Source organism: Miniopterus schreibersii, assembly GCF_964146895.1.
Source record: "Miniopterus schreibersii genome assembly, chromosome: 3".
NCBI classification, from domain to species: Eukaryota; Metazoa; Chordata; class Mammalia; order Chiroptera; family Miniopteridae; genus Miniopterus; species Miniopterus schreibersii.
In genome coordinates, this window is record NC_138103.1 from 61424797 (window position 1) to 61449650 (window position 24854).

A 24854-nucleotide genomic window follows, 5' to 3' on the forward strand; every position below is an offset into this window, starting at 1 on the left:
TACATTTCAACACTCATGAAACAGATCTTACAAAATTATTCAAAAAGTAATTTGTCTAACTTGAATTTATTTTATATTTATTAATGTGTTATTTCTATGATGACAATAAAAATGATATCCCTAGATTCCTAGTCGCTAAACATTTCTGTTTTGTTTATGTTTTTGAACAATAAATTATTTTAAAAGCTACTAACTCTAAGTTGTTACACTAAACATAAGTCCAAAAATCAATAAAGTTACTTCCTAGATTCCCTTCTTCAAGTCTATACAGCAGCAGATTAATTTCAAAAGCTCTTGTTTCAGTAATTATAATAAAGAAAACAAGGTTCCCTAATGATTTAAGCCATCAATAGTTTTTTATTACCAAAACACCTGTTGCTATTTCCAAACCTATTTTCATTAAATGTAGAAGAATGTTGACTTTGTTACCCGAGGATATCAAAAGCTAAGAAAACAAACTTTTGTTCCAGACCCATTCTCAGAACACTTTCTCAACTCATGTGATTTTAACATGCTGTTCTTTCTCAGGATGGGATTTTTATAAAGTGGTTTACATTAATGTTTCAAGCTGGTGTGATTTATCTTTGCTATGTTGCTAATATAGAGCCATATTTGATTTCTTCAAAACAGTAGTAATATAAGTAAGAATATATAAAACTGGCTTCAGTCAATAACCACCTCTATAAGGCTGAATTTAATTTTATCAAAAATCATGTTTAAGATGTTTTCAGTTTCTCAAGAAGAAATTATTGGTTTTCAACACTGAACAACAGTTGGTGCAGGACTATGCTCCCTGAGATAAGTGAAACACAAGAGGCATGCCCAGGATCACTCTGTCTTTCTGACTGGTGGACTTTCTAGATCTTAGCACAAGGCGGTAGATAGAGTCCAAGCAGAGCACAATGACTGCCCTCAACTCAACTGAAGGGTCAGAAATTAGAGTTCGATGCTGCAGAAATAGCTGGAATCTGCAGGACAAGTACTGGAAAACATAACTACACAAAAATTGAGCCACCCCAGGAGTCACTTTGAGTTGTTGGATGAATTAGAAGCTGAACATGCACAGAGCAGGACTGTACAACCCAGCAGAAAACAGCTGCTGGTGGCTGAGTAGAAATTCCTGATGTTACCTATACATGGAGATGCAGAACTTCTGACTGGTGGAGTAAAGTGCCACACTGAACATAATGAGTATCTGGCGACACTCCTAAAAGGTCTAGACCCATTGTAATTAAGCTTGAAAAACAAGAAAAAGATTGGAGTTTATCTGCCAGTAGATCAGCTGTTTCACTGTTCAACTGAACACTCTTCAAAGGAAGACAATAGACTCTCAAAGGCACAAAACTGCTAATGCCCAGTGCACAGTATACCAGAATATTACTGGACATGTAAAATAGGAAACTGTGATCTCTAGTAATGGAGAAATCACTAATACTTCAAGTACATCATGAGAGGTTATATTCATTTTTCTACTACATTCACCATCGTAAAATAGTACAATCCTTGGAATTATAGAAAAATAATGTCTTTAAATTAGTTACACACCTTCAGTTCAAAAACATTTTAACTTTAGACATTATTTCCAAAAGATATGCTCTAAGAGCTGGACTTTATCTGCCACATCCCACTATGACTGCTCCACTCTCCATCAATTTAGGCTTTGTCAGCGATAGGTACATAGCAATGATGTAAGCTTTGCAAGGCTCAGAACATCAATTTTATGCTTGTACCTAGGAAGGCTGGTAAGGTCAACAGATCTACCACATCTTCCTGTCTTGACCTTCCTTTCTCTACATCATTAAAATGTGCTTCCAATTTCTTAATCTATTGCCTCCTTTATCCTGCTGATAACAGTTTTCGGGATCAATATCTGTTGCTATCTCTTTGCTAGCTCTCATTTTCATTTAATTAATCTACAATCCTTTCCAAGATATCTATGTGCAACAGATTGCCTTTTTTTCATGGTAAGAAACTCCTTGCATGGACTGAATTGTATCCCCCTAAAATTCACATGTTAAAGTTCCTAATACCCAGTATAGCTCAGAATGTGACTGGATTTAGAGATAGGGTCTTAAAGAGGGAATTAAGGTTAAATAGTCTCTAATCCAATATGACTGGCATCCTTATAAACAGACAGACACCAGGGATGGGCACACACAGAGAAAAGGCCATGTGAGGACACAGCAAGAAGGCAGACAACAGCAAGCCAAGAGAAAGGCCTCAGGGAAACTAAATCTGCCAACACCTTGATTTTAGAAATCCAACCTCCAGAAATGTGAGAAAATAAAATTCTGTTAAGTCACCCGGGCTGTGGTATTTTGCTACGGTGGCCTTAGGAAGCTAATACATTCCTAAATATATTTTCATTTTTGCTGGAGCACTCACTCAATCTCCTTACCTCTGCAAAACTAACTCAATGACACCGCATCCATTAAAACATCATTCTCATCCCTTGAAGTAAGACAAGCATGCACTTACCAACCACTACTACTTTTAGACTACTATTCCGTTATAAACCTCAGTCTTTAAAAATGATGTCTGATTTTGAATGGAAACAATATATCAGGAGAGAGAGAGAGGTAGGTGTGTGGATCTTGGTTAAAAATACAAATGGCAACGTGGTATTACAGAAATGAGTTTAAGAGTGAGCTGTATACGATACCTGGATTTCCATCCCAGTTTCCTTGCTACTGCCTGTGTGACCCTGGGCAAGCTATACACCCACTGTGGACAGTAACAGTGCCTACTCTGTTGTTAGTTAAATGTGTTGATATTTATAAACACTTGGCCTGGCACACTGGCTGGTAGGCAAGTGCTGGCTGTCACCAAGGGAGCTGACTGTGGCGGGGAGGCTAGGGGACTAGTGCAGGGGAAGGAGCAGCGTGAAGGGACGGCGGCAGCAGCTTAATGCTGATTACACACATGCCAGAAGCTCAGGTGTCAATTAGGGGTCGATTTAATAACAATTTTAAAAACAAGTTGAGCAAGAAAGAAAGATTTATTTGTTTAAGATAAATAAGATTCGAACATGTTTACAATCTCATAGAACAGATTTAGTGAAGGTAAGGGAATGAGCGTCATGAGGCAAAACACCGAAACAGACCGAGTCTCCAATAATGTCTGGGGCGGAGTTTTTCAAACTGCAGGTCCTGGCCCATTACTGAGTTATAACATGAATTTAGTGGCTGGTAACCAGATTTTAGAAAATAAATGTCCTAGAGAATATTCATGAGATAGAAACAAGGGTAAGTAGTATTTGTATGTCAGCTTTACACACACAAATATGTATGCTCATTGAAATGTGAAATATATTTGACTGAGTCTCAGTAAAAATTTGAAAAGATAGACTTTTCTTTTGAGATAAAAAAAAGATTGGTGAACTGGGACTAGGTAAGTATTATTCTATTTAACAGAATTAATTCACCCTGTACACCCAGAATTCATTACAAAAGAAACAGATTCATGTAACATTATATTGTGCTTCTTGGATTTTAAAATAAATAATATGTGTGCAATTATTTAACAAATGGATTAACTTAAAAATCTAACAACTCAAAGTTTTATTTTCTTTATTTAATTTGTATTGCTGAATTTTTAACATAGCGAATAAATCACTCCTTTAAAGTCCTGTGGGACAGTCACTAGATAGCGATTAAATATAAATACTGGTTTTCACACACCTGTATTACTTATTTTTAGTTACCTCAGAAACCCCACAAAAATAGTCTTTGTTCTTCCTGACAGTGCCCTCAGGGATGTGTGTAAGAACTCTCAGTATCTCAGTGTAGGCTCTTCTTGGTGGTCTTGCCCACTTATACAGCTTTAAGTGTGACAGAATCTACCCTAGTGTGCTTTCTTAGCTCTGGAGAGAGTTCCAACTGTTTCTGGGAGTTTTTTAAAATCTGAGGTCCCCAAAGCACAAATTCAGTATGTGAAAAATTTTAAATCTTTAGTTTGATTACTAGTCTTACCATCTACCTACTAGTATAAGATAGAAACCTAAAAGTCCGACTGCCCCCATTCACGTGGAATAAATCATCGAGTTCTATTAATTCTATCTCTAAAGAGCTCTCAGTCTCTCCCCTCTCTATCTCAGAGGACACTATTTTCCTCGTTTTAATTCAACACTCTTTTAACTCACTTCTGCCTGTGGGCCCCCCTTTCTGGCCCATCCTCCACACTCTAATGACTGCCAGCTTCCTAAAAGTTGGTCTCAGGAGTTACTCCCTATCCGGCTCATTTCTCACCATTCTGCACACGCACGCTGAGCCAGCCACATACTAGCTGCCTCCCCCTTTCTTAAATATGTCCTATTCCTTTATTCTTTTAAAAAATACCTCCATGCCTTTGCACATATTGCTCTTTTTACCTGGAAAGCCTGTGCTGCCTTCTCCACCTGCTCTCTCTTTAGCTCTGCTACCCACCCTTAATACACAGTTCAAACATCATCGACCCTGTAGACCACAGAGGGAGTCGGTCTTTCCTTCATTCTTTACCTTCACAAAACTTTTTACATAGGTTTTTAAATGTTCATTCATTAATCATTCATTCACTGAACATATACTGAGTAACTTCCATTTTGTACACTTGCTCCTTTGCACTGAAATGAAATGTTTAGATGTTTCTTTCCTCAAATTCGGGCTGAACTCCTAAAAGAAAGACATTTAACATGTGATCCCTGGAACCAGTTATCAGGCCTGACACCTAATAGTCACTTAACAAATAATGGAGTAAATAAATTAATTTGATGCTTTCTAACACACGATTTTTTCCACCCTCCAATTATTTCTATTCGTCCCAACAAAATTTAAAATTCGTGAAAATAGAATCATCAGGCGTTTAATTATTAATGGCATAGTCTAGTGTGAGCAGGAATTAAACATCTTTTCTAAAGAGATACAAGTCTACTTAAGAGCTTTGAAATCATTAACATCTATTTGTCGTCTCCTAGCAACTAACCATTTCTTAAAGGAAAAGTTAACCCTATTTTGCCTAGTTCCTTAAACTTTAGAAATTGTGTATCTTAAAAACTTTTACAATCCTGAGAAAATGGTTTAAAATTTTTTATTACTGATGAACCTGAGAACCATATAGCTAAAAGGTATGACCTAAGCTTGCTTCTTTGATGAAACTAAACTGATTCATGGAAAAGTCAGATTTCAACTTTAGCAAAATCACCTTGCAAATACAATTCTCTCTTATTGGTCATATATACACATAGACAAACACTGTGTGTCTACTAATATTTATGATTATCTTTTTCTACCTCATTTCTTAATGTCTATTTTTGTTATTTAAAAATCAGGCTGAAAATTAGAGAATTTGCTCAAGAAAGGGCTTTGTGAGCATTTGGTAACATCTACTGACCCAAATAAGCGCGAAAAGAATTATTAGAGCACAGCAGCTTGGTCCAAATTTTGAAAGCACCCAGGGGTATGAAGGCTCATTGTTTATCCTAACAACTCACATTTCTCTGCAGCCTGGTAATTCCCATTCCAAAATCAAAACTACTTGTTCAAGAGGCAAGATCTTATTTTCTGAAAACCACCACTGTATTTCTTCATAAATCTCTTACCAAGTTCTACTAAGATTAAATTCCAGGAATAGTTTTTAAATATGTGAATTACTAGAATGAATACTATTAGCATACTTTAAAAAATACTTCTGAAAATTTAAATAAAATAGTAATATTTATCGGCATTTAACAGTAGTACTCTTACCATCACCACCACCACCACAAATAGTAATAGTAATAAAAATGCTATTCAGCAATTTTATTGAGGATGACAGGTACTATATTAAATTATATATATATTTAATAATATAAAATGTAATATATAATATAAAATATGTATTTCAAGAGGCTTAAATTCAAATCTTTTTAAAATCTATATAATCTCCATTAATACAGTGCCTCCTTACCAATCCAAATAACATGAACCAAACAGTTTCCTGGAGATATAGGAGAAATGTTATAGCCAAGTATGATCAATTTTGAATTCAATTAGAGCCCAGACGGCGTGGCTCAGAGGTTAAGCATCAACCTAGGATCCAGGAGATCACAGTTTGATTTCCAGTCAGGACACATGCCCGGGTTGAAGGCTCAGTCCCCAGTGTGGGGCGTGCAGGAGGCAGCTGATCAATGACTCTCTCATCATTGACGTTTCTATCTCTCTCTCCCTATCCCTTCCTCTCTCTGAAATTAATAAAGATACATTTTAAAAAATAAAATAAAATTCAATTAGATGCACAGAAAGCATCAATCTGTAAAGAACCTTTCATAGTTTAATAAGTCTGATGTCACTATAGGTCCTACTTACTTCTCAAACTTTCACTTGGATAACCACGTGTCCCTGCAGTTGCCTGTGTGGTAGGGAAATGGAAGTACCCAACTGCTTCTGGTTCTCTCTGGAAGTGAATCCAGAGAGAGAATCGGAGCCTCCTCTGCCCTTCCTCACCCTCAGACACTAGAGGAGGTTACCATAGTTAATAACTGGCATCACCTTTGAAGCATCAATTTAGTACAACGTAGTTGATCTTTTGCTTACTGATGGACTCATTAGGGTGAACTCATCCTTTCCCAGGAAAGGACAGGTCTCTCTTGACTTTATGTACTATCCAGAAACCTTTGCTTCCTAGAACTTCTGTTAAATTGTGATTCATACCACAATAGTTTACAGCACTATGGAAACCTGGGGTTCAGCTGCAGTTCTGCCAACATTTTAGTTCTCTGATCAAGGCATTTTTTTGCTCACCTCTCTGCATCTCATTTTTCTCATCTGTAAAATTTAAGGAAAAAACTACATAATCTCTGAAATTCAATCAGCTCTAAATTTACAGTTTTCCAATGCATTTAAAGTCTACTGTTTGGTCTATAATGAGGTCTGGGAAAGTGTGCCAGGGGGTAACTGTAATGCTATTTGGTAGGAAGGGTGTTCCTAAGTTTCCTTCTACTGATTGCCGTCAGAATAATTCTGAAAAGAATTACGGAAGTGACTCACTGCTGAAATCACAGCTTTATTTTCCTCCATCTGATTTTGGGGAAGCCCTAAGGTATCTGATAATTCTGCCTATCAGAAAATATAATCTAGAAATATAGTCAAGAGGAAAATTACAATGGTTATAAAATTGATCATACTTGGCTATAACATTTCTCCTATATCTCTAGGAAACTGTTTGGTTCCTCAATAACTTTTTATTTTCTAGATACTAAATGACAAAATAGCTTTTTCACGTCAATATTCTTTATGTTAAATCTTGTCAGTTCACCTATATAAAAGAGTTAAGCTTTGTTTAACAATCAAATCTAGTTATTAACTGATAGTAAAAGAACCTAAATAACAGAGTGGGTAATTAAATAGGATGGGCTTTGTTATGGGCCACAAGTGAGCTCAAATTGTGGCTGTTTCATTTACTAGTAGTGTAACTTCGGACAAATGACTTACGCTCTCTGGAACTGAGAGCTATAAGGCCTGATATTGACTGTGGTCACAATGAAATGGGATAAATTATGTAAACCACCTAGCACAGCATCCCATACAGAGCAGCACAAAATCAGTGTTAGTTTACCTCCCCATTACTCTTTTGGCCAGAAACTTAGCTGACTCAATGACCTTGCTCTTGAACAAGGCTTGATTACAATAATCCCAGGCATCCTAATTTAGAAACTGTTTTGAAAGGGGGATAAGAGGTTATCTAGATGCATCTGGACAAAACTCCACAAACTCAGTTCTCAACCCCAACATGCACAAGTGGTTTCAGATGAAAGCCCTAATGTCTAACATGCCTGGTCTTTCATGCAGCCACCTTAGAATGACGTGGCAGCTCAGCTCCTGCTCATAGCTTTTTTTACCGCAGGCAACAGTTCTACTAAAGACCTTTGTGGAGCCCTCCCTAGTTAGACTCTTCGTAGATCTTTTATGGAAGTATGAGGACAATTCAATCCAACAGAAACATGCTGGCTCCCCACTAAGTCCCGAGCACTGTGCTTTGGGAAGCAAGTCAACAGCGGCCTCCCCCCTTCAGGAGTGCGCAGCCTGGCAAGTCCACCACCAGCTGTGCCGGTGGCATCCGCTGTGCGTTTTTAAATTCATGAGAACTGCACAAAACGAAAACGGTGATTTTGGTGAAGAGGCTGATGTAGAATATTGTCACTGTTTATTTTGGTGGAAATATTTTATGGCAGCACAGTTAGTTTGCACTCTGGCCTTTAAAATATCTTAGGCGACGGTTTCCTGGGAGAAGAGCAAGGACTGAAAGTGCCCTCGGCGGCGGCCTCCGGCAAAACAGGGACCCAAAGCAGGCTGCCTGCAGGTGAAAGGGGTGCACTCTGCAGAGAAGGCCATTCAAGACACCTTACTGCACGTTGTAAAGTCCAATAGCAGAGGGAACTGTGACTCATTCAAACTCCAACAAATGACGAATCCGTGCAAGTGGGTCTCACAGGCAGTTTATAATCGATCACTGTCGATGAATCTGTAAGGATGTGGCATGCCGGCCAATGAACAGGGAATGAATGGAGTCTTTTAGTCTAATTTGGACATAACACAATGTTTAAATAAGTGTTAGGAAGCTTGGAGAAAAACAACTAGTATAAACCGTAATTTATCCTTCTGAAATAGGTAGGAAATTGCGCCAAATAAAAGTCATAACTGCTGAGCTTTGTTTAGCAATATTATGATGCTAAAATAAACTTGGAGTCAGTCCTGATTTTATGCCAGATAATAACAATCAAAGTCCAAATTTGTCAACATTTTACTAATGGTATTTAAATAACATGGCAGGAAAATGAATTAAAATAAATTTAAACTGCATTTACTGTGTTCATCTCAAATATATTTAATTACACTGTGAAGAATTCATTCACCACTTAATGAGCAAGTGTCAAAAATCCTACTGTGTGCTGTATGCAAGGCACTGTGCTGGGTGATGCACAAATAACACGAAACCAACTCAACTACCTTTTAGAACAGAGAACAAAGGGCATGGGAAACAAAGAAATCTGTATCTAAAAATGTCTTTGGAATCTATAAATTCCTACTTAAAAGAGTAACAATGATAAGAACAATACCAGTCCATATGCTCTGCAGAGTGCAAATACTTTCACATATGCTGTTCATATACGGCTTCTGAATCCCCACCTGTCACAGAGGTAAAGGACAGGTATCCTGATCCACAGTAATAGAGGGAAGATCTGACAGGAGTTCTCAGCTCACAATCCACATCTTTTCCATTAAGACGGGCTATGCTTCTCCTTACAAACATGTATTTTGTTTTCATGATGCTGACATTCAAAGGAGAAAGTAGAATTAGAATGTGGTGTCATCTAAAACATGTGGGCTGCTACAATTTAATGTGATATTTTCACAAGCAAATGTAATACACAAGCAATCTAAAGCAAAAAAGAAAAGAGCTTGTGATTCCAGAGATGTCAAATTATCCAAGAGAGAACTTAGATTAGTTCTTAAAGTATTTACCTTCTTGTTTTTAATTTTTTGTTCCTAACTAAGCATGAAGTCAAGCAATAGAAAGATGCTAATACAGAGATGGCATCTTTGTTTTATGTTTCTAAAGCAACACACTTCTTGTTTTGAGTTACAATGAGAATGCCAATGGTATCCTGAGCTGTCAATCACACTCTTTGTAACATGAGCTGTTAAGAACTCGGCTTTGAAAACAATGACTTTCCAACTGACAGCATGTCTATGGGAGGTTCTCCATATAACTATCAGATGCTATTTTTTGATTGTTTTGTTTAGCTTTGAGTGTAAAATAAAGTATTTTTAAAAAGGTTGTTACTTAAAAAGCAATTAAATTTTTTAAAGAAATGATTCATTGTTTCTGATCTCCTTTGTAATGGAAATTAGAGCAAGAGTATAATACTTTGCACACACAATGTCTTAAGAATAGTATTCATGTGAACCCTGACTCTAATGGTAGCAAAGTGTAATTTTAAATATTTGACTTTGGAAGCTGGGCGATAATATAGCAGAGAAAGAGCTCCTAGGCAGGCTTGATCTGCAGTTGAAAAATCATGAAAAAAAACCTTCAGAGTTTTCAGTCACAACAATTTGTGTTGTTTAATAAAGTGACCAGACTTTTGTCAGGTAAACTTAACCTATTTATTATTTTTTAAAATCTCTAAAAAATAGACATCATTAAAATTTTTATTTTAAAGTAGAATAATACCTAACTTCAAAATTTTGCACTTCCAAATCAAGTATGCTACAAATATCTCTAGGAAACATAATAACCAATAAAAGTGAATAAAGAAAAGCTAAATGCACAGAGAAATGTGAGGAAGTTCTATTTCAGTAAACATTGTCTATTAAAGACTGAATTTAATATTGACAAAATTAATTCAAGTATAGAATGGCAAATTAAAAAGTATATCAAATGTAGTTATGCACGTTATTTAATTTTCAATAATCTCACATTCGGTTGGAAATAAATTAACTTTCTAATAATGCAAATGTTGAGCTGTAGAAAATGGTGCATGCCATATTCCTTATTTAATAGATAAAAAATGCATATTAATTGCCATATTAAAGACTGAACAATTTAGAAGAAAATGTTCAATTTTTATTAACACAGTGTTTTGCAAACTTCTTTGTTAATAAAACTCAAGAATATTGTAACAGTTTTCTCCTGGAATACAGTTTTAATGGAATAAAGGTAATTTCTTAAAAGATATTTCTCTAGTCCAAATTTATCTTCCTGTTGGTATTCAAAGTACACTACATACATCTGCCATCAGTAAACCAATATAGGGCATACACATAAATCAAATTCACTAATTAATTTTTTAAAATTATTGAATTCCTATTAGTTGCAAGACACTGAATAAACGAGGTGGTATAAGGGACTACCACCATCAAGCAGCCAACAACTGAGAGAAACATACCTTTCTAGTAGATTAAAACACAGGCCTAAGTGACTCATTGTATACAAGGAAAATAAGTAAAGTCCAAATTAACAAAGATGGGTCATTTCAATAAACAAAGAAAAAATATCAGCTGGAGCACACAACGCTCAAAGAATTGAAATTATAGAAAAGACCACAAGGAATGTGTGAAACACAGTGAAAAACTAACACATGGAAAAGCGGAGTATTAGTGTGACTGGAATCCCAGAAAGGGAGAAGAAAAAGGACAGGGTAGAATCAATATTTGAAAAACTACTGTCCAATCATTTTCCAAAACCGACTAAAGATCTCAAGCCACCAATTCAGGAAGCTCTATAAATCTCAGGCAGGAAAAACACACACAAAAACAGACACACTTAAGTACATCAGACAAAAGCTGCTAAACACCAAAGCCAAAGGATAAAATTAACAAGAATAAAAAGAAATTAACTTCATAGAAGCATCTATCAGGGACAAGAGAAGCCAGAAGACAACAAAGTGACATCTTCAAAGTGCTGAAAGCAAACTGTCGACTTAGAAATCTATACCAACAGAATTCCTTTCTAAACTGTAGGTTTTCACAAAACTAAAACCAACAGAATTTGTTGAAAGCTGACTGTGCACTGAGAGAAATATTAAAGAAAGTTCTCTAGGATAAAGGAATATATGGAAAAAGGTAAAGAATGAGGTAAAGGTAAAGCTGTGAATAAACATAAATGAACACTGACTTTTCAAATCTACAATAATAATGCTTTGCGAGGTCTAAAATATACGGTAAATTTAAATACATGTTTGCAGCAATGAGGTTAAGTGGCACTAAAGTGCCCTAAAGTCCTAGCATTATCTAGTAAGTGTGCAAGTTAGATTTACATTAGACTATAGCAGGCCACAGATGTATGTTGCCATCTCTAGGGTAACCACTAAAACAAAAATATAAGAATGAATAATTAACAAGTTAATAAGGGTAGAAAGTTGGAATAATAAAAGTCAAATGATATCTCAGTAGAGCTAAATCTAAATATATAACTATATGAATTACAAATTAATTAATCATCACTCCAGTTAAAAGACAAAGATTATCGGACATCAAAAAGAACAACTAGATGTTGCTAACAAAGGACAGACTTTAATATATGAAAGATCGAAAGGAACAGAGTAGAAAAGATGAAAACAAAACCAAACACGAAAAGGCCAAGGAAAACAAGGGGATACAGCTACACAGCTATCCGATAAAGGTAACTGTCAGAAAAGAACCAGTACTAGGCACAGTGGGAGATGTTTCTAATGATAAAAAAGTCAGTTCACCAGGAAGATATAATTTTATATCAACCAAGTATTATATAAATCGCATATAGTATAAGTCTCTATTTAAAACTAGAAGCTTCTAGTTTTAAACTGTCTAGGTGAACATTTAGTAATACTATTTAATATTTATTTAGCACCTTTTCACCCAAGCCTTTTAATCACAGACTATCAATCACCATTCTCCTGCCTTATTTGCTTTGCCATCAAATCATAACAGAACCTCCAGCAGAGATATGAACCTTGACATTCATCTCAATGCTGCATTCATGTCACCGAGCTGCATCTTTTCTAGCTGAATGTGTGCCCACTCTGTTAAGAAACAGAGGCCATATCTTCCACCCTTTCATTTTTAGGAGCCTTAAGTAACTTTATTTTATCAAAATAAAGGCATCAAATATATTTGACTTTAAAGTATAAAATCATACAGAACTCTAAGATTTTAACAAATTTGTGTTCTGTTTAATAAACACAAAGAACTTTAGCAGAGGAAGGGCTCTCAGAGATGCGCTCTGAAGTCAGACTACATGGGCTAGACCTCTAGCTCTATAACCTTCTAGCTGTGTTATCTTAGCCAAGTTCTCTAATCTTTCTGTGCCTCGATTCTCTCGGCTATAAAATGGTGATAATAATAGTAAATATACTTCATAGGATTACTGTGGATGTAAATGAAATAATGTATCTAAAAAACCTAGATAGACTCTGGCATGTAAATGCTTAAATAACTATGAGTCTGTAGTAGTTGTGGTGGTAGTTATGATGTTATTAGTAATAGTGGTAGTGGGACGGTAACATAACAGAGCCACGATAGTAAGAGAAGATGTAGAAGTAGTAGCAATATCATAGCAGTAGATTTAGAAGAACTAGTTGTGGTGCTCCTCATTCGTATAATCATCAACTTCCAGGGATCACAAACTCAAATACTTCCAGAAATCATACAAGTGATATCAATGAATGAAGTAGCCAGATCTAAGATAAAGGGGAGTGTTGAAGACTACAGAAAACTGGGGAACCTATGCCCTGTTTAAATGAATTGAAATTTATTATTTGAGTCAATGATGTCACCAAAGGAAAAACAATGTGTGTGAACCAGATCGTGCCAAGGATCAACAGTTTACAACCTCTGATTTAGTGGGTCATTCACTCAGACTAATAAACAATATGGCTGTTAAATGGCTAGCCACTGTGCTTAATAGCAACATGCCCAGCCATACCCTAGGTTCTTTTCTGTTCTGTCATCCCCCAAACTACACCCTTCCCCTCCCCCACAAACTCCTGAGTGTGAATATTTGCAGCTACTATTTCTCAGCATTCCTGAGTTTTTAAAGGCTTGAACCTGGCACATAGGGTCTCACTCTGAGTCTTTCCTCTGCCCACCCTACTTGAGTCTGCGCTCTTCCACTCATCTTTCATAATCTGCTTAGCAAGCCTGCTGTCTGTAGAGCCTCAGAGTTAAGTTTCCGCAAGTATCACGTCAGTGCTGGTGGGCTGGCAACATTGCACAGCCTCCTCACTGGTAACCTCCATCCTTCTGATCGTAACTACAGCTTACAGGCGGTGCTGATGAAATGCCTCAAGGAACCAGATGTGCATGTGGTAGAGCCCTGTCACGATCACAGACGAGAGTCCGACACGTCACGTGACAGGCGTTCAGCTGAGTTAGATAGCTGCTGCACCAACTCCATCTTTCCTCTCAAGTGGGTCATGGTTCACAGTTTTGCAGGGCCAGTAAAAACGTTTTGTTTCATTTTCCGAGGACAAGTTGATAAATGATGCTGGCTCTCTTAAGTCTATTTTAGTACAATGAATGCAAAACAACAACAGTGCAACACCTTCTGCATTTCTTAGGTATAAAATATGCAACTACACCCACAATCATCTATGTCTACCTATAGACCTTATGAACTTACATTAAGAGTTTCACAGAGACTTGGCAGTACAATTTGATTTCTTTCCACAATCATGTAGATCCACTATAGAACCACATAACCAGCATGACATGGAACTTTCTCAAACAGTAAGATCAGTGTGTCTAATAGGTACATAATGTGAGTCACACACAGAATTTTAAATTTCCTATTAGCTACATTTCAAAAGTAAAAAAGAAACAAATGAAGTTACTGTTAATAATATATTTAATTTTACTAAGTATATCCAAAATATAGGGTATCCCCCCAAAATGTATACACACTTTAACATCTGATAGCTCACTTAATTTTCACTCCTTTACAGGTTTAACTCATTTGAAATAATGGGCGAACCCAGACTAAGCTTTGAACAAAGAAAATTTATCCTAAAGTGACACTAGACTTTTTTTTATGGGGATACATAAGAAATAAAGTTTACGGTACAAAACAGGCAACAGTCGATGAACTGAGGGTGCACAAATACTGAAGGAAATGATTCTTGAAGTCTGTGATTCCATTGCTTCATGTTATCAGCAGTGCCTGTACCAGAACAGTCATCAGTTTGAAAAATAGGCATTGACAAAAAAAGTATTCATTTCTGTAGATGCTTTTAAATGAACTGTATGTTAATAAACACTGACTTTATAATCATTCAAAGTGTGTATACATTTTGGGGGGACACCCTGTATTCTTTCAATATATAATAAATATAAAAACTTATTAGATATATTACATTATTTTATACTAAATTTTTTTAATCCAATGTGTGGTTTACACTTACAGAACATTTCAGTTTAGGCCAGCCACATTTCCAATGTTCAAGAGCCTCATATAGCTAGTGGCTACCTTACTGAACAATGCAGCTCTAGACAAACCTCCAGTCCAATGTACTGAGAGAAGGTGATTTAGCCGCTGTTTGAAGGCTATTTTCTCTTTTTATCTCATCTTCTCATTTGTTGTAAGCTTCAATTTCCTTTTAACAAGTGTCACTGTGTCCCTTTTAGTTTAAACACCATTATCCTAGATCAATGATTCTGAATCTTTTATGGAACATGGTCTCCACTGAAAACGTAACAGAAACTTGGATCCTTGCTTAGAAAAATGTACATTTCCCTTGTTATGGGATGAATTGTATCCCCCAAAAAGATATTTTGGAGTCCTAATCCCCAGTACCTCAGGATGTGACCTTATTTGGAGACAGAATATTTACAGAGGTAATCAAGTAATGAAGTCATTTGCATGGGCCCTAATCCTTATAAAAGGGGGGAATTTGGACACCGATAGGCACAGAGGGAAGACAATGTAGACACACAGGGAGAAGATGGGCCATGGTAAGCCCAGGAGAGAGGCCTGGAATAGATCCTTCCCTCATGGCCCTCAGAGGGAAGCAACCTTGTTGATACCCTGACTTCAGACTTCTAGCCTCTAGAACTATGAGACAGAATGTTTCTGTTGTTTAAGCTATCCAGTTTGTGCCAGTTTGTTATAGAAGTCTTAGCAAACTAATACATGCATATACACAAAGAATTCTACATATAATTCCAAAGGGCTCAATGATGCCCCCACTAAACACTGTTTAAGAACCAGAGGTTAAGAAATCACTTTGAGATAGACCAAATTAAATAGCATTTATGTAGTGTTTCTGGAAACTATTAATATTGATCATATCAACAAATATCTGTCCTACATGCTCAGACCAGTCCTCTGACCATGACAATGGTAAAAATATCATTTTAAACTATTCCCAGAATTCCTGCAAGTCACTCTATGTTTTGAAAGTTAACATTATTCTCATGGGTTCTTGCTACACTTTGAGAATATATCTCTTGTTATATGATTCTCTTCCCATATTTAGTGCATCTTCTCTTAAAACAGGGACATTCAGAGACTGTACTGGGAAAATACGTGTGCTCTTTTGACATTTCCCCCTTTCACACCTCATTTATATACAAGTAGAAATCATCTAATGCAAGATTTCTCACAGGGCTTGCATGGAATAGTAATATCCATTGAAAACGTTCCTAAAGTCTTAAATTTTGAGAGATGTTTCATAGTACATTACACCCTTCATCAATATGCACAACAGCATATTAAAGACTCTGAGAAGTTATGTAGAAAATAAAAAAGCTTGTTTAAGTTAAATATGTGACTGACTACACAATTTTTTCTTATATATGTGTTACCCACTGAAACAGCATTTAGATGACTACTTATGTCAAGTCGCCATGCTCGGTAAAATCCTAGTCATAGATGCTTGAAGCAAGGTGGTACAAGTGTAGCCACGTAGCAGGCTAACCTCAGGCTAGAACATCCTTTGGTCCAACCCCATTTACCAACGGCTGCCAAGATCATTACTTCCACCAATAACACTGCTGGATGCGGGGGTCACCTCCACTGCCAGCTGAGTGAGCTCTCTGTGGTCCAGGCATAACATCTGCCCGTCCTCACGGCCTCTCGGGTCAGGACAAAACTTCCACACCAGCCAAGAGGAGGGAATGAGGGAGTGGGGGTAACAGTGGGGCGGCCCTGGGCAAGAACTCCACAGGCTCCCATTTCCTACCTGAATTTCAGCAATTTTTCAAACATGAACACTTCCTATTGCTGTTTGCCTTTTGCCAATTTCCAGAGCACTGAAATGTTTGTTTCTTTTTTGCCTAGTAACATCTTTGGGGAGAGGATTTGCCAGCCTCCTCACTCATCCATAGCCAGAGACAAAGATTCTTTTTTTTAAAATTTTTATTATTGAAAGTATTACAGATGTCCCCTTTTTTCCCTCCACTGACTCTCTCCACCCCGCTCCCGCCACCTGCCCAGGCCTTCCCCGCACCATTGTCTGTCCATGGGTTATGCACATATGTATATGAGTTTTTTGGTTGATCTCTTCCCACTCCCTGAAATATGTCAGTCTATTGCATACTTTAATGTCTCTGGATCTGTTTTGTTCACAAAGACAAATATTCTTAATAGAATTTCTTTTTGTCTGTCTAATAATATATAAAGATGTAGAAATAATTGCTAGGAGGTTCTATCAATTATATTTTAGTAATGGGGTATAGAGAAATTATCATAGATTTGCTAACAACGACTGGTACATTTGCGAGTTCTTAGGTAAATAAATACTAAGTCAAAATCTGAAGCAATTAATATAAAGAGGGAGTAAGATAAGTCAGACATAGAAAGACAAATACTGTGTGCTATCATTTGTATGTGGAATCTAAAAAAGCCAAATTTATAAAAAGAGAGGGTAGAGTGGTGGCTACCAGGGGCTAGGAGGTGGGAAAAATGGGGAAATGTTTAACTATACAAACTTGCAACTAGTAGATAAATAAGTCCTGGAAATTAATGCACAGTATAGTGATTATAGTCAACAATTCTGTATTATAGACTTCAAAGTTGCTAAGAGATTATACTGTAATTTTTCTCACCACAAAAAATAAATGATAAATATGTGACATAACAGAGGCGTTAGCTAACACTATGGTGGTAATCATATTGCAATATGTAAATGTATCAAATCAGCACATTGTACACCTTGAACTTACACAATGTTACATGTCAATTCTATCTCAATTTTAAAAATACGGAAGACCTAAATATGTACATTCTGGAATCTTCTCCACAAGCTATATATTTGTTTCATCTGATGCTGCTGAATATCTTTCTGGAGAATTTATGTACAAATAAGACCTCTCTTCTCTTTCAGAGAAAAGGCATTCTCATTATTCTATTGCATCCACAGCAATTTCCTTTGTGTTATGACATTTCCAAGGGTTTTTACAATATCTCAAAAGAGATGTGAAATATGGTTAATTTATTGTTGTAGAAGAAAGTACTTTCTCATTCGTTTCTCTTGAGTGACCAACAATAACACACTTAACCTTTCTAGGCCTCTGTTCCTTCATCTGAAAAATAATGAGCTTGAACTACATAGATCTAGAACTATATAAAAATGTAGCTTTCTCAAGTCTATATTGCTATTCCTCGGCAACACTACTACTAATGTGTAAAAGTCCACATTGCTAGGAAATATACTCAAACTGCTTTTCTAGTTTTGTGATAGGTTTTATTAAATCAAGCTTTTTATTCGGAATTTATAAATAAAAGTGTCTATGATACAAGCTGGATGCGATTAAGGGCAAAAACTGTGATTGCAGGGCTGGACTGAGCAATCGCTTTGGCAGTACATGTTGTTATCCCCTCTGTGAGTAGACATTCACTGCTTGAAGCAACGAGCTCTTTGATACTTAGAAATTTTGGATTCTGTTCTATTTTTAAAAGCTACTATATCAGCATTCATCGACTGTGTGACATAGCCATTCATTTATTTTCAAAAAGGCTATTCTATAATCACACTTCCTGTCAGGAAGCCCACCAACTAAGTAGAAGCCTAAATTACTGATAGCAGTTACACAGGGACCTTCCTGTTGGTTAAGAAGCAGGACTAATTAAACTAATGTGCTAAATCTCAAACTAATAATTATGCAGAGAAGTGGTAAGAAAGCTTATTTTATTTGTTTTTAGTGGTTGTGCACCTTTAATATGAAGCTAAGAAGGGTAAAACATTCTAGAAAAAATATTTTTCTTATTTGTACTTTTAGGAAAGCTGATTTAATTGGTCTCTAACTGTAAGAAATATTGCCAATTTCTACTAATAGAAATAATTACAATTCAAAAAATTATTTAAATAATTAAAAATAATAAGATAATTCCTGTGTGATGGCTAATTAGAAGTCAAATAAGTTTTCAAAATGTCTCACAAGAAAGATCCTATTTCTATGAAATAAACTCAATTTTTCCACTAAATATTCATATGCATTTTGAATTATACTATAATTAAATATATTTTAATAATGGCTAAAATTCTTAGAATATTCATATGCATTTAAAAACTCAGAATTTATAAATAACATACAATTCTATTGTTATTAGAATAGCAAAAGATTATGAAAAATATTTTAAAATGCATAACCATAAATTATTTTTAGATCACATCAGATATTGTTGGGGCAAACGACAAGCAACTTAGACGTACTACTAGTAGGCTAGCAGTCAGATGCTTTATTGATTATGTTTACATCTCTATATATTTTGTTGAGGTTCCTGTATTTAGGGGACCTAGTTCAACTTGTAGCTTCTCCACAACCACGGACATAAGATGTTACGTTGATTTTATCCAAAGAAACAGAGGGTTTCTTGCAGTGAAGGTTGTTTCATAATATCTGTAATAATCTAACAAGTTTCCATTAAATTTAAAAAAAAATTGGGGGCAGGAGGAATCCAGACTAACTGGGAAACCTTTAAAGCCGCAAGGAGCTAACACCAGCAGGATGGGGAATGGAAGGGACCCATCTTCCTGTGTAATGGAGGGCTGAGCTATGACTAGAGGTCCCAGTAACCACCTTCTCTATCATAATCTTAATAGGAAAAAAGTGAAATGCCTATGATCTCTAGGGCCTTAGCATGCAGTCACGGCTAAAGAAATAAAGTGTGTAATACCATTGCTACAATCTAAAAATTCTGAAGTTCAGACAGAGAAAGTAAATCTTGCTAAAGAAAAACATAAAATGTAGTTGTGAGGTGGGAAAGGCTGTGCAGCTTAAATTTCAGAATGCTTTGGAGGTCTTTTACTAATAAACTGCTAATGAATAAAAGGTTTTTCATGCTCTATGGTGTGGTTCATATGAGCCTGATGTAGTTTATTAGATTGGTTTACGTGTCATTAGTTATTTCCTCAACAATCCTAATGCTAGGAAAAAATTTTAAACTTTGGAGAAAAAAGTAATAAAACATGGCTTATTCATAAAAACTAAACTGCCCCTACCCTACTTCTGGATATTTGCAGAAAAATAAAGGGACTTTTTCTTGAATGAATACTGCAGAATCAAATCACCAAGTGACCTTGGTCTCACTAAAAGCTGTTTTAATCACAAGGGAATAGGGTAGTAATGTGAACAACCAGGAAAAAATTGGGGGACTTCAATAGTTAATGATGAAAACACATTTAGCAATGTAAAGAAGTGTCTTTCTGAGACAGTAAATGTGTTGTATTAGCTCCCATCTAGTTCCTTCCCTCTTGATCTTACTGCAGGACAGCACGCGCACCTGCAACATCTAAAATAAATTCACATTCTTACTTGAACCTTCAGAATAAGTATTTTATTGCCAAGATGGCAGAGTAAGTGTAGAAAGAAATTGTTACAGCTCTGCCCCAAGCACTTAGTAATAATATGTAAAATACCAATAGACAAAGCTGTGATTAAAAAAAAACACCCCATGGTCTAAGAATATACTTTGTCTGGTAAAGGAATGAATTATGGACTATGGTAATTTATAAGGAGCCTCACTTCGCTGTTGAACATATACAGTGTTTTTCCTCAAATCTGTGGAATCTCGCTCTTAATTCAATATCAAGCACTTTAGAACTGAGGTTCATTTTTTTTAGCAAACTTCAGTTTCCTGAACATTTCTTACTAACGCAGGAGGAAAAGGATAGTTAAAGCTTCCAATAAAACGCTCTTAATTCTTGACATCAAAAACTTGCCAAATGCATTTAAACGCAAAAAAAAAAAAAAAAAAATAGAATGAGAGACCTATACATCAAATATGTAGTGAGCTAGATATGACTTAAAGAAACTATGCCACGTAAAACAAAAAAAAAGCTATGAACTAAAATTTTTGAAGAGAAACTTTGCCAAATTTAAAATAGTACAATTGTAGCTAAAAGGATTTGCTTAAAAGAGACTGAACACACAAAGGACCCATTCTCATAGCCCCAGGTGTAACCATGTATTTTCTCTTCGACGATAATTTTCACCTCCTTGGAAGGCTGGTGAGACATTCTGCGTAAGGAACTAAGTGAAAAGCCATTTTACTTTTTTAGAAACTGTGAATGTTTGAAATCGAAAGAGTACAGGTTTTCTTGTGAGCTTTTGATTCCATTTTATTAGGAAAGAAATGGTGTCATTTTAAATGGGTCACTAATGTAAAACAAGCAGAGCCTCCCAATGAAGAGAAGTTGAACCCTGCTACACAAGAGCAGGATTGTGATACAATGCAACTCTAATTAGAATCAGATTAATCAATCAACTAAGTTTCCAGGACTGCAACAACTACCTTCCTGTGCTTGTCCATGTCTTCTGCCCTCTTCTCTGTGCTTGTGCTCCTGCCATGGGTCCGTCTGACCCCATCTTCTCTCATCTGCTTTGAAACAGTATCCCAGCAGCCCTCACCTCTGCTGCTTCCAGGCACCCCCCTTTCCTTGTTTACTCCACCGCGATGCAAACACGGTATTACTTCTCTCACCTGAGAAAAAGCCACCCCTCGGGCTTCCACTCCCCACTGCGGCGAGGCCCTGGACCCTCCTGTGCGTCACGGTGACCCCCTCCAGGTGCTGCTCCGCTGCTGCCCCCGCGGTGCCTCAAGAGCCTCAGGGACGTTCCCACTGCTAAACCCTTCAGGCCCCAAGCTTTCTCTTCCCAACTCAGCCGGCTTTCAGAAAGCCGCATGGACCAAATGAACAAACTCGTAAGACAGAGAGCAGGGTGGTGGCCACCAGGGGGCGGTGAAGAAGGTAAAGAGGCGGCAGAAGGAGGCCAGGCTTCAGGTGGCAGACACACAAAGCCATGCCCAGATGGTGCCTACGGAGCCTCACACTGGGACCTATCTGATGTTCTTAACCAAAGGGACCCAACACATTTAATTAAATTTAACATAATGTAAGTCAGGTCATGTCGGCTGATTGTTTAAAACCCTACAAAAGTTTCCAGCATAACTCAAAGTGCAAGTTGAAATCACTGCTCGAAGGCCCACACGCGACGGGCCTCTCTGATGTCCCCCCGAGTCTCCCTGCCGCCACCTCTGCACTTCACGCACCCTGCCCCAGCTCTGCGGCTCGCCTCCGCACCGACCCCTTCCTCCCGCACGCTCCCCACGGGCAAACGCACCGCCTGCTGACCGAGCCTCTGCCGCTGCCCGGCCAGAACCACAACCCGCATCCTACTCTCGCCCTGACATTTTCTGTTGTCTCTCCCTGAGTTAATTTTCTCTTTAGCACTTAACATATTTTACATTAAATGTATTTATTCTGTTATTGTTTGACTAGAAGTTAAACTCCACAAAAGCAGAACTTTTATATTTTCTTCTCTACCATGTGGAAAAGTTTCTGGAACATAACAGACACTCAAAATAGATTTGCTAAATAAATGAATCCAATAATAATTTTGAGAATGTTGGTCTATGTCATAACCATGTAAGTATTAAATGAGCTCAGGGGCTTCTGCCTATAGAAAATCTATAAAACTCTAGTAAAATAATCCATAGGTTTAAAACCTGCTTGCTGGGCACCTGACCTGAGGGACTGAGAAAGGCTCGAGTACTTTAAAGTGCCATTTCTCCTCCCTTCTTGCCGACCCCATCTCACCCCATTAGAATCCCTTTTCTAACAGTGAGAGGAGGTCTCAACCTCAGGATAATCTAAAAATTCTCAGCCACCCTGCCTCATTACCCTACCCATAGCTCTAGCTAGACTCGATCTCAAATGTTAAAGGCAGCCAGCTTTGAGCTGGAGATATTTAGCACCAAGGCATAGCTTGCTTATCGATTATGCTTCTTTGTTTAACAAGGAATAGTATACTTTGGTTCATGTGTATGTGTTCATCCTTGCTTGTTTTGTTAAAAATGAAGGTTTTAGACTAAAAACCCTAAAGAGTTTTCTGTAGAGAATTTTTTTTTTTCATAGCATTTTCCATTATGGATTATTATCATTAGAGTAATAAGCCGAAGTGAAAGATTCAGAAAAAGAAATCAATATATTTACTTTACCTGGGGCTAATGTTGAAGGATCAGGCAGGTTTTTATCTTCCTCATCAGTACTTTCATCATATATTGCATCTCTGTCAGCAGTCATTTCAGAACATGTTGCAGTTTCCCTAGAAAAAGAGAAAGTTAGAACTAAATTATTGGCTCACCCCTGGCAAGGTATCAAATTCACTAGTAAGTAATTAAAGAAAATATCCCTAGGAAAACATTATAATTTAACAAACATATATTGAAATATATATGTTTAAGATGAAAGTACTTCAAAGACTATATGCTAACTCTCTGAAGAACAAGTTTATCTTTTAGCTAACCCAAATGTGTTGAGTGCTCACTATCAATTCTTAAATGAGTTTCTTACCGCTTATTATCCGTCTATCAAAATACTATTCTTCTCTGGGTCGCAGTGTTCAACAGTTTAATCTCAAAGCAGTTCTGCCTTTCATTTGGTCTGAAAATTCTGAGTCTGGTACTTTTATTCGTTCTAGTACTATGGAGATATCCAAGTAAGGCACAGAGTTTCAAGGACTTACCTAAAGTCGTGTAGTAACAGATATCAGTGCCAGCCTAGCACTTGAACTAGGACCATCTGACATCAGATGTTACATTCTTTATATTATGCCACTAGTAAACCTATGTTTTTTCTCGGATTCAGGTCAACAGACCCAAACCTGTATCTGCAAATGCCTAAAATAATTAGAAATATTCAAGCTATACCAGCATTAGTCACCTATGATTCTGCCTTAAAAATCAAGTACATATTTACTCTCAAAACCACTTGATTCTCATATTAACCATTACTTAGTCATCAAGATTATAAATGTGTGTACCACTCTCTAGTTGTGAGGATGAAACTTTTTAGTTACTATATTTCTTAGTGATGTCTAAGAATTAAACAAATAATAGTTAGATAAACCTCATGCCAGTTTCGGATTTAAGTGTAGGTGTGACAGCTGGACAGACATGGAGAGATCATGTTGGGAAATCTCCACCCCACTGTATCCAACAGCAGGAGCATCCAACCCCCACTAGTAAATGATCTGATATTACTAAAAAGATGGCACCTAACCTGCACTGAGTTTGGGAAGAATTTCCACTTAAATTTATGCATCTGCCATCTAAAACCAGAAGGGTCAAAATACCTTTCACGCTCGATGTTCTTTTCTAGTTCTTGAACTTCACTTAACAATTTATGTAAGTTTCTGATCTTGGCTTTCTTCTCATTCAGGACCAGGATAAACCGTTTATAAAGATCAGTCTCCACAGCTTCCTTAGCACTCACACATTTTTCAAACCTAAAATGTAAATAAACAAATAAACCATGTTCTTTTTCTTGACATTAATAGTATACAACCTAAAAGTGAAAATTATTTCAAGAAAACTTTTCAAGGAAAATACATTTAAAAATTGCTTTTGCATGCTTCCATTGATTTAATTTAAATTCTATATACACAGCTAAGCAAATAATCAGAACTAATGGTTTATTAATGTTAATAACTTATGTACTGAGATATGGATCAAAATTGAAAACTGAAGCCAAAAAACTCTTAAAAAATCTAAATGCCTAAATGCAATAATTCACTCACATCTCCAGTTTATTTCCAAATGAATATTTTGTGGGAGAAATTTCAAACAAGAATAACTAAGGCTATGTTTCCCACACTTTTATTGTCCAAAATATTACAAATGTCCCTTTTTCTCCCCAGCGACTCCTTCCACCCCACCCCGCCCCTACCCCAGTCCCTCCCCACCACTGTCGGTGTCCTTCAGTTATGCATATCTACATACAAATTCTTTCGTAAATATTACTATAATAGCAACAGTGGCCTTGTTCTGTAATTACGTGATTTACCTAATCTATTTTCCTTAAATAGGTTATGAACCTCTCCAGGCCATTTGTAGCTTATAACCCAGCACCACACACTCTC

The 24854-nt window shown here is 36.7% G+C and overlaps 1 protein-coding gene across 2 annotated transcripts in view; it reads right to left on the reverse strand.

Annotated features, from left to right (window-relative positions):
- Window positions 1-24854, reverse strand: part of XRCC4 (X-ray repair cross complementing 4) — a 182011-nt gene that overhangs the window by 79501 nt on the left and 77656 nt on the right. For both annotated transcript variants that reach the window (XM_081132981.1, XM_081132982.1), the window contains exons 5-6: window positions 24069-24221; window positions 22933-23039 (exon numbers count right to left, since the gene is read on the reverse strand). In XM_081132981.1, the coding sequence (XP_080989107.1) occupies window positions 22933-23039; window positions 24069-24221 (260 nt within the window). The remainder of the gene's footprint in view (window positions 1-22932; window positions 23040-24068; window positions 24222-24854) is intronic.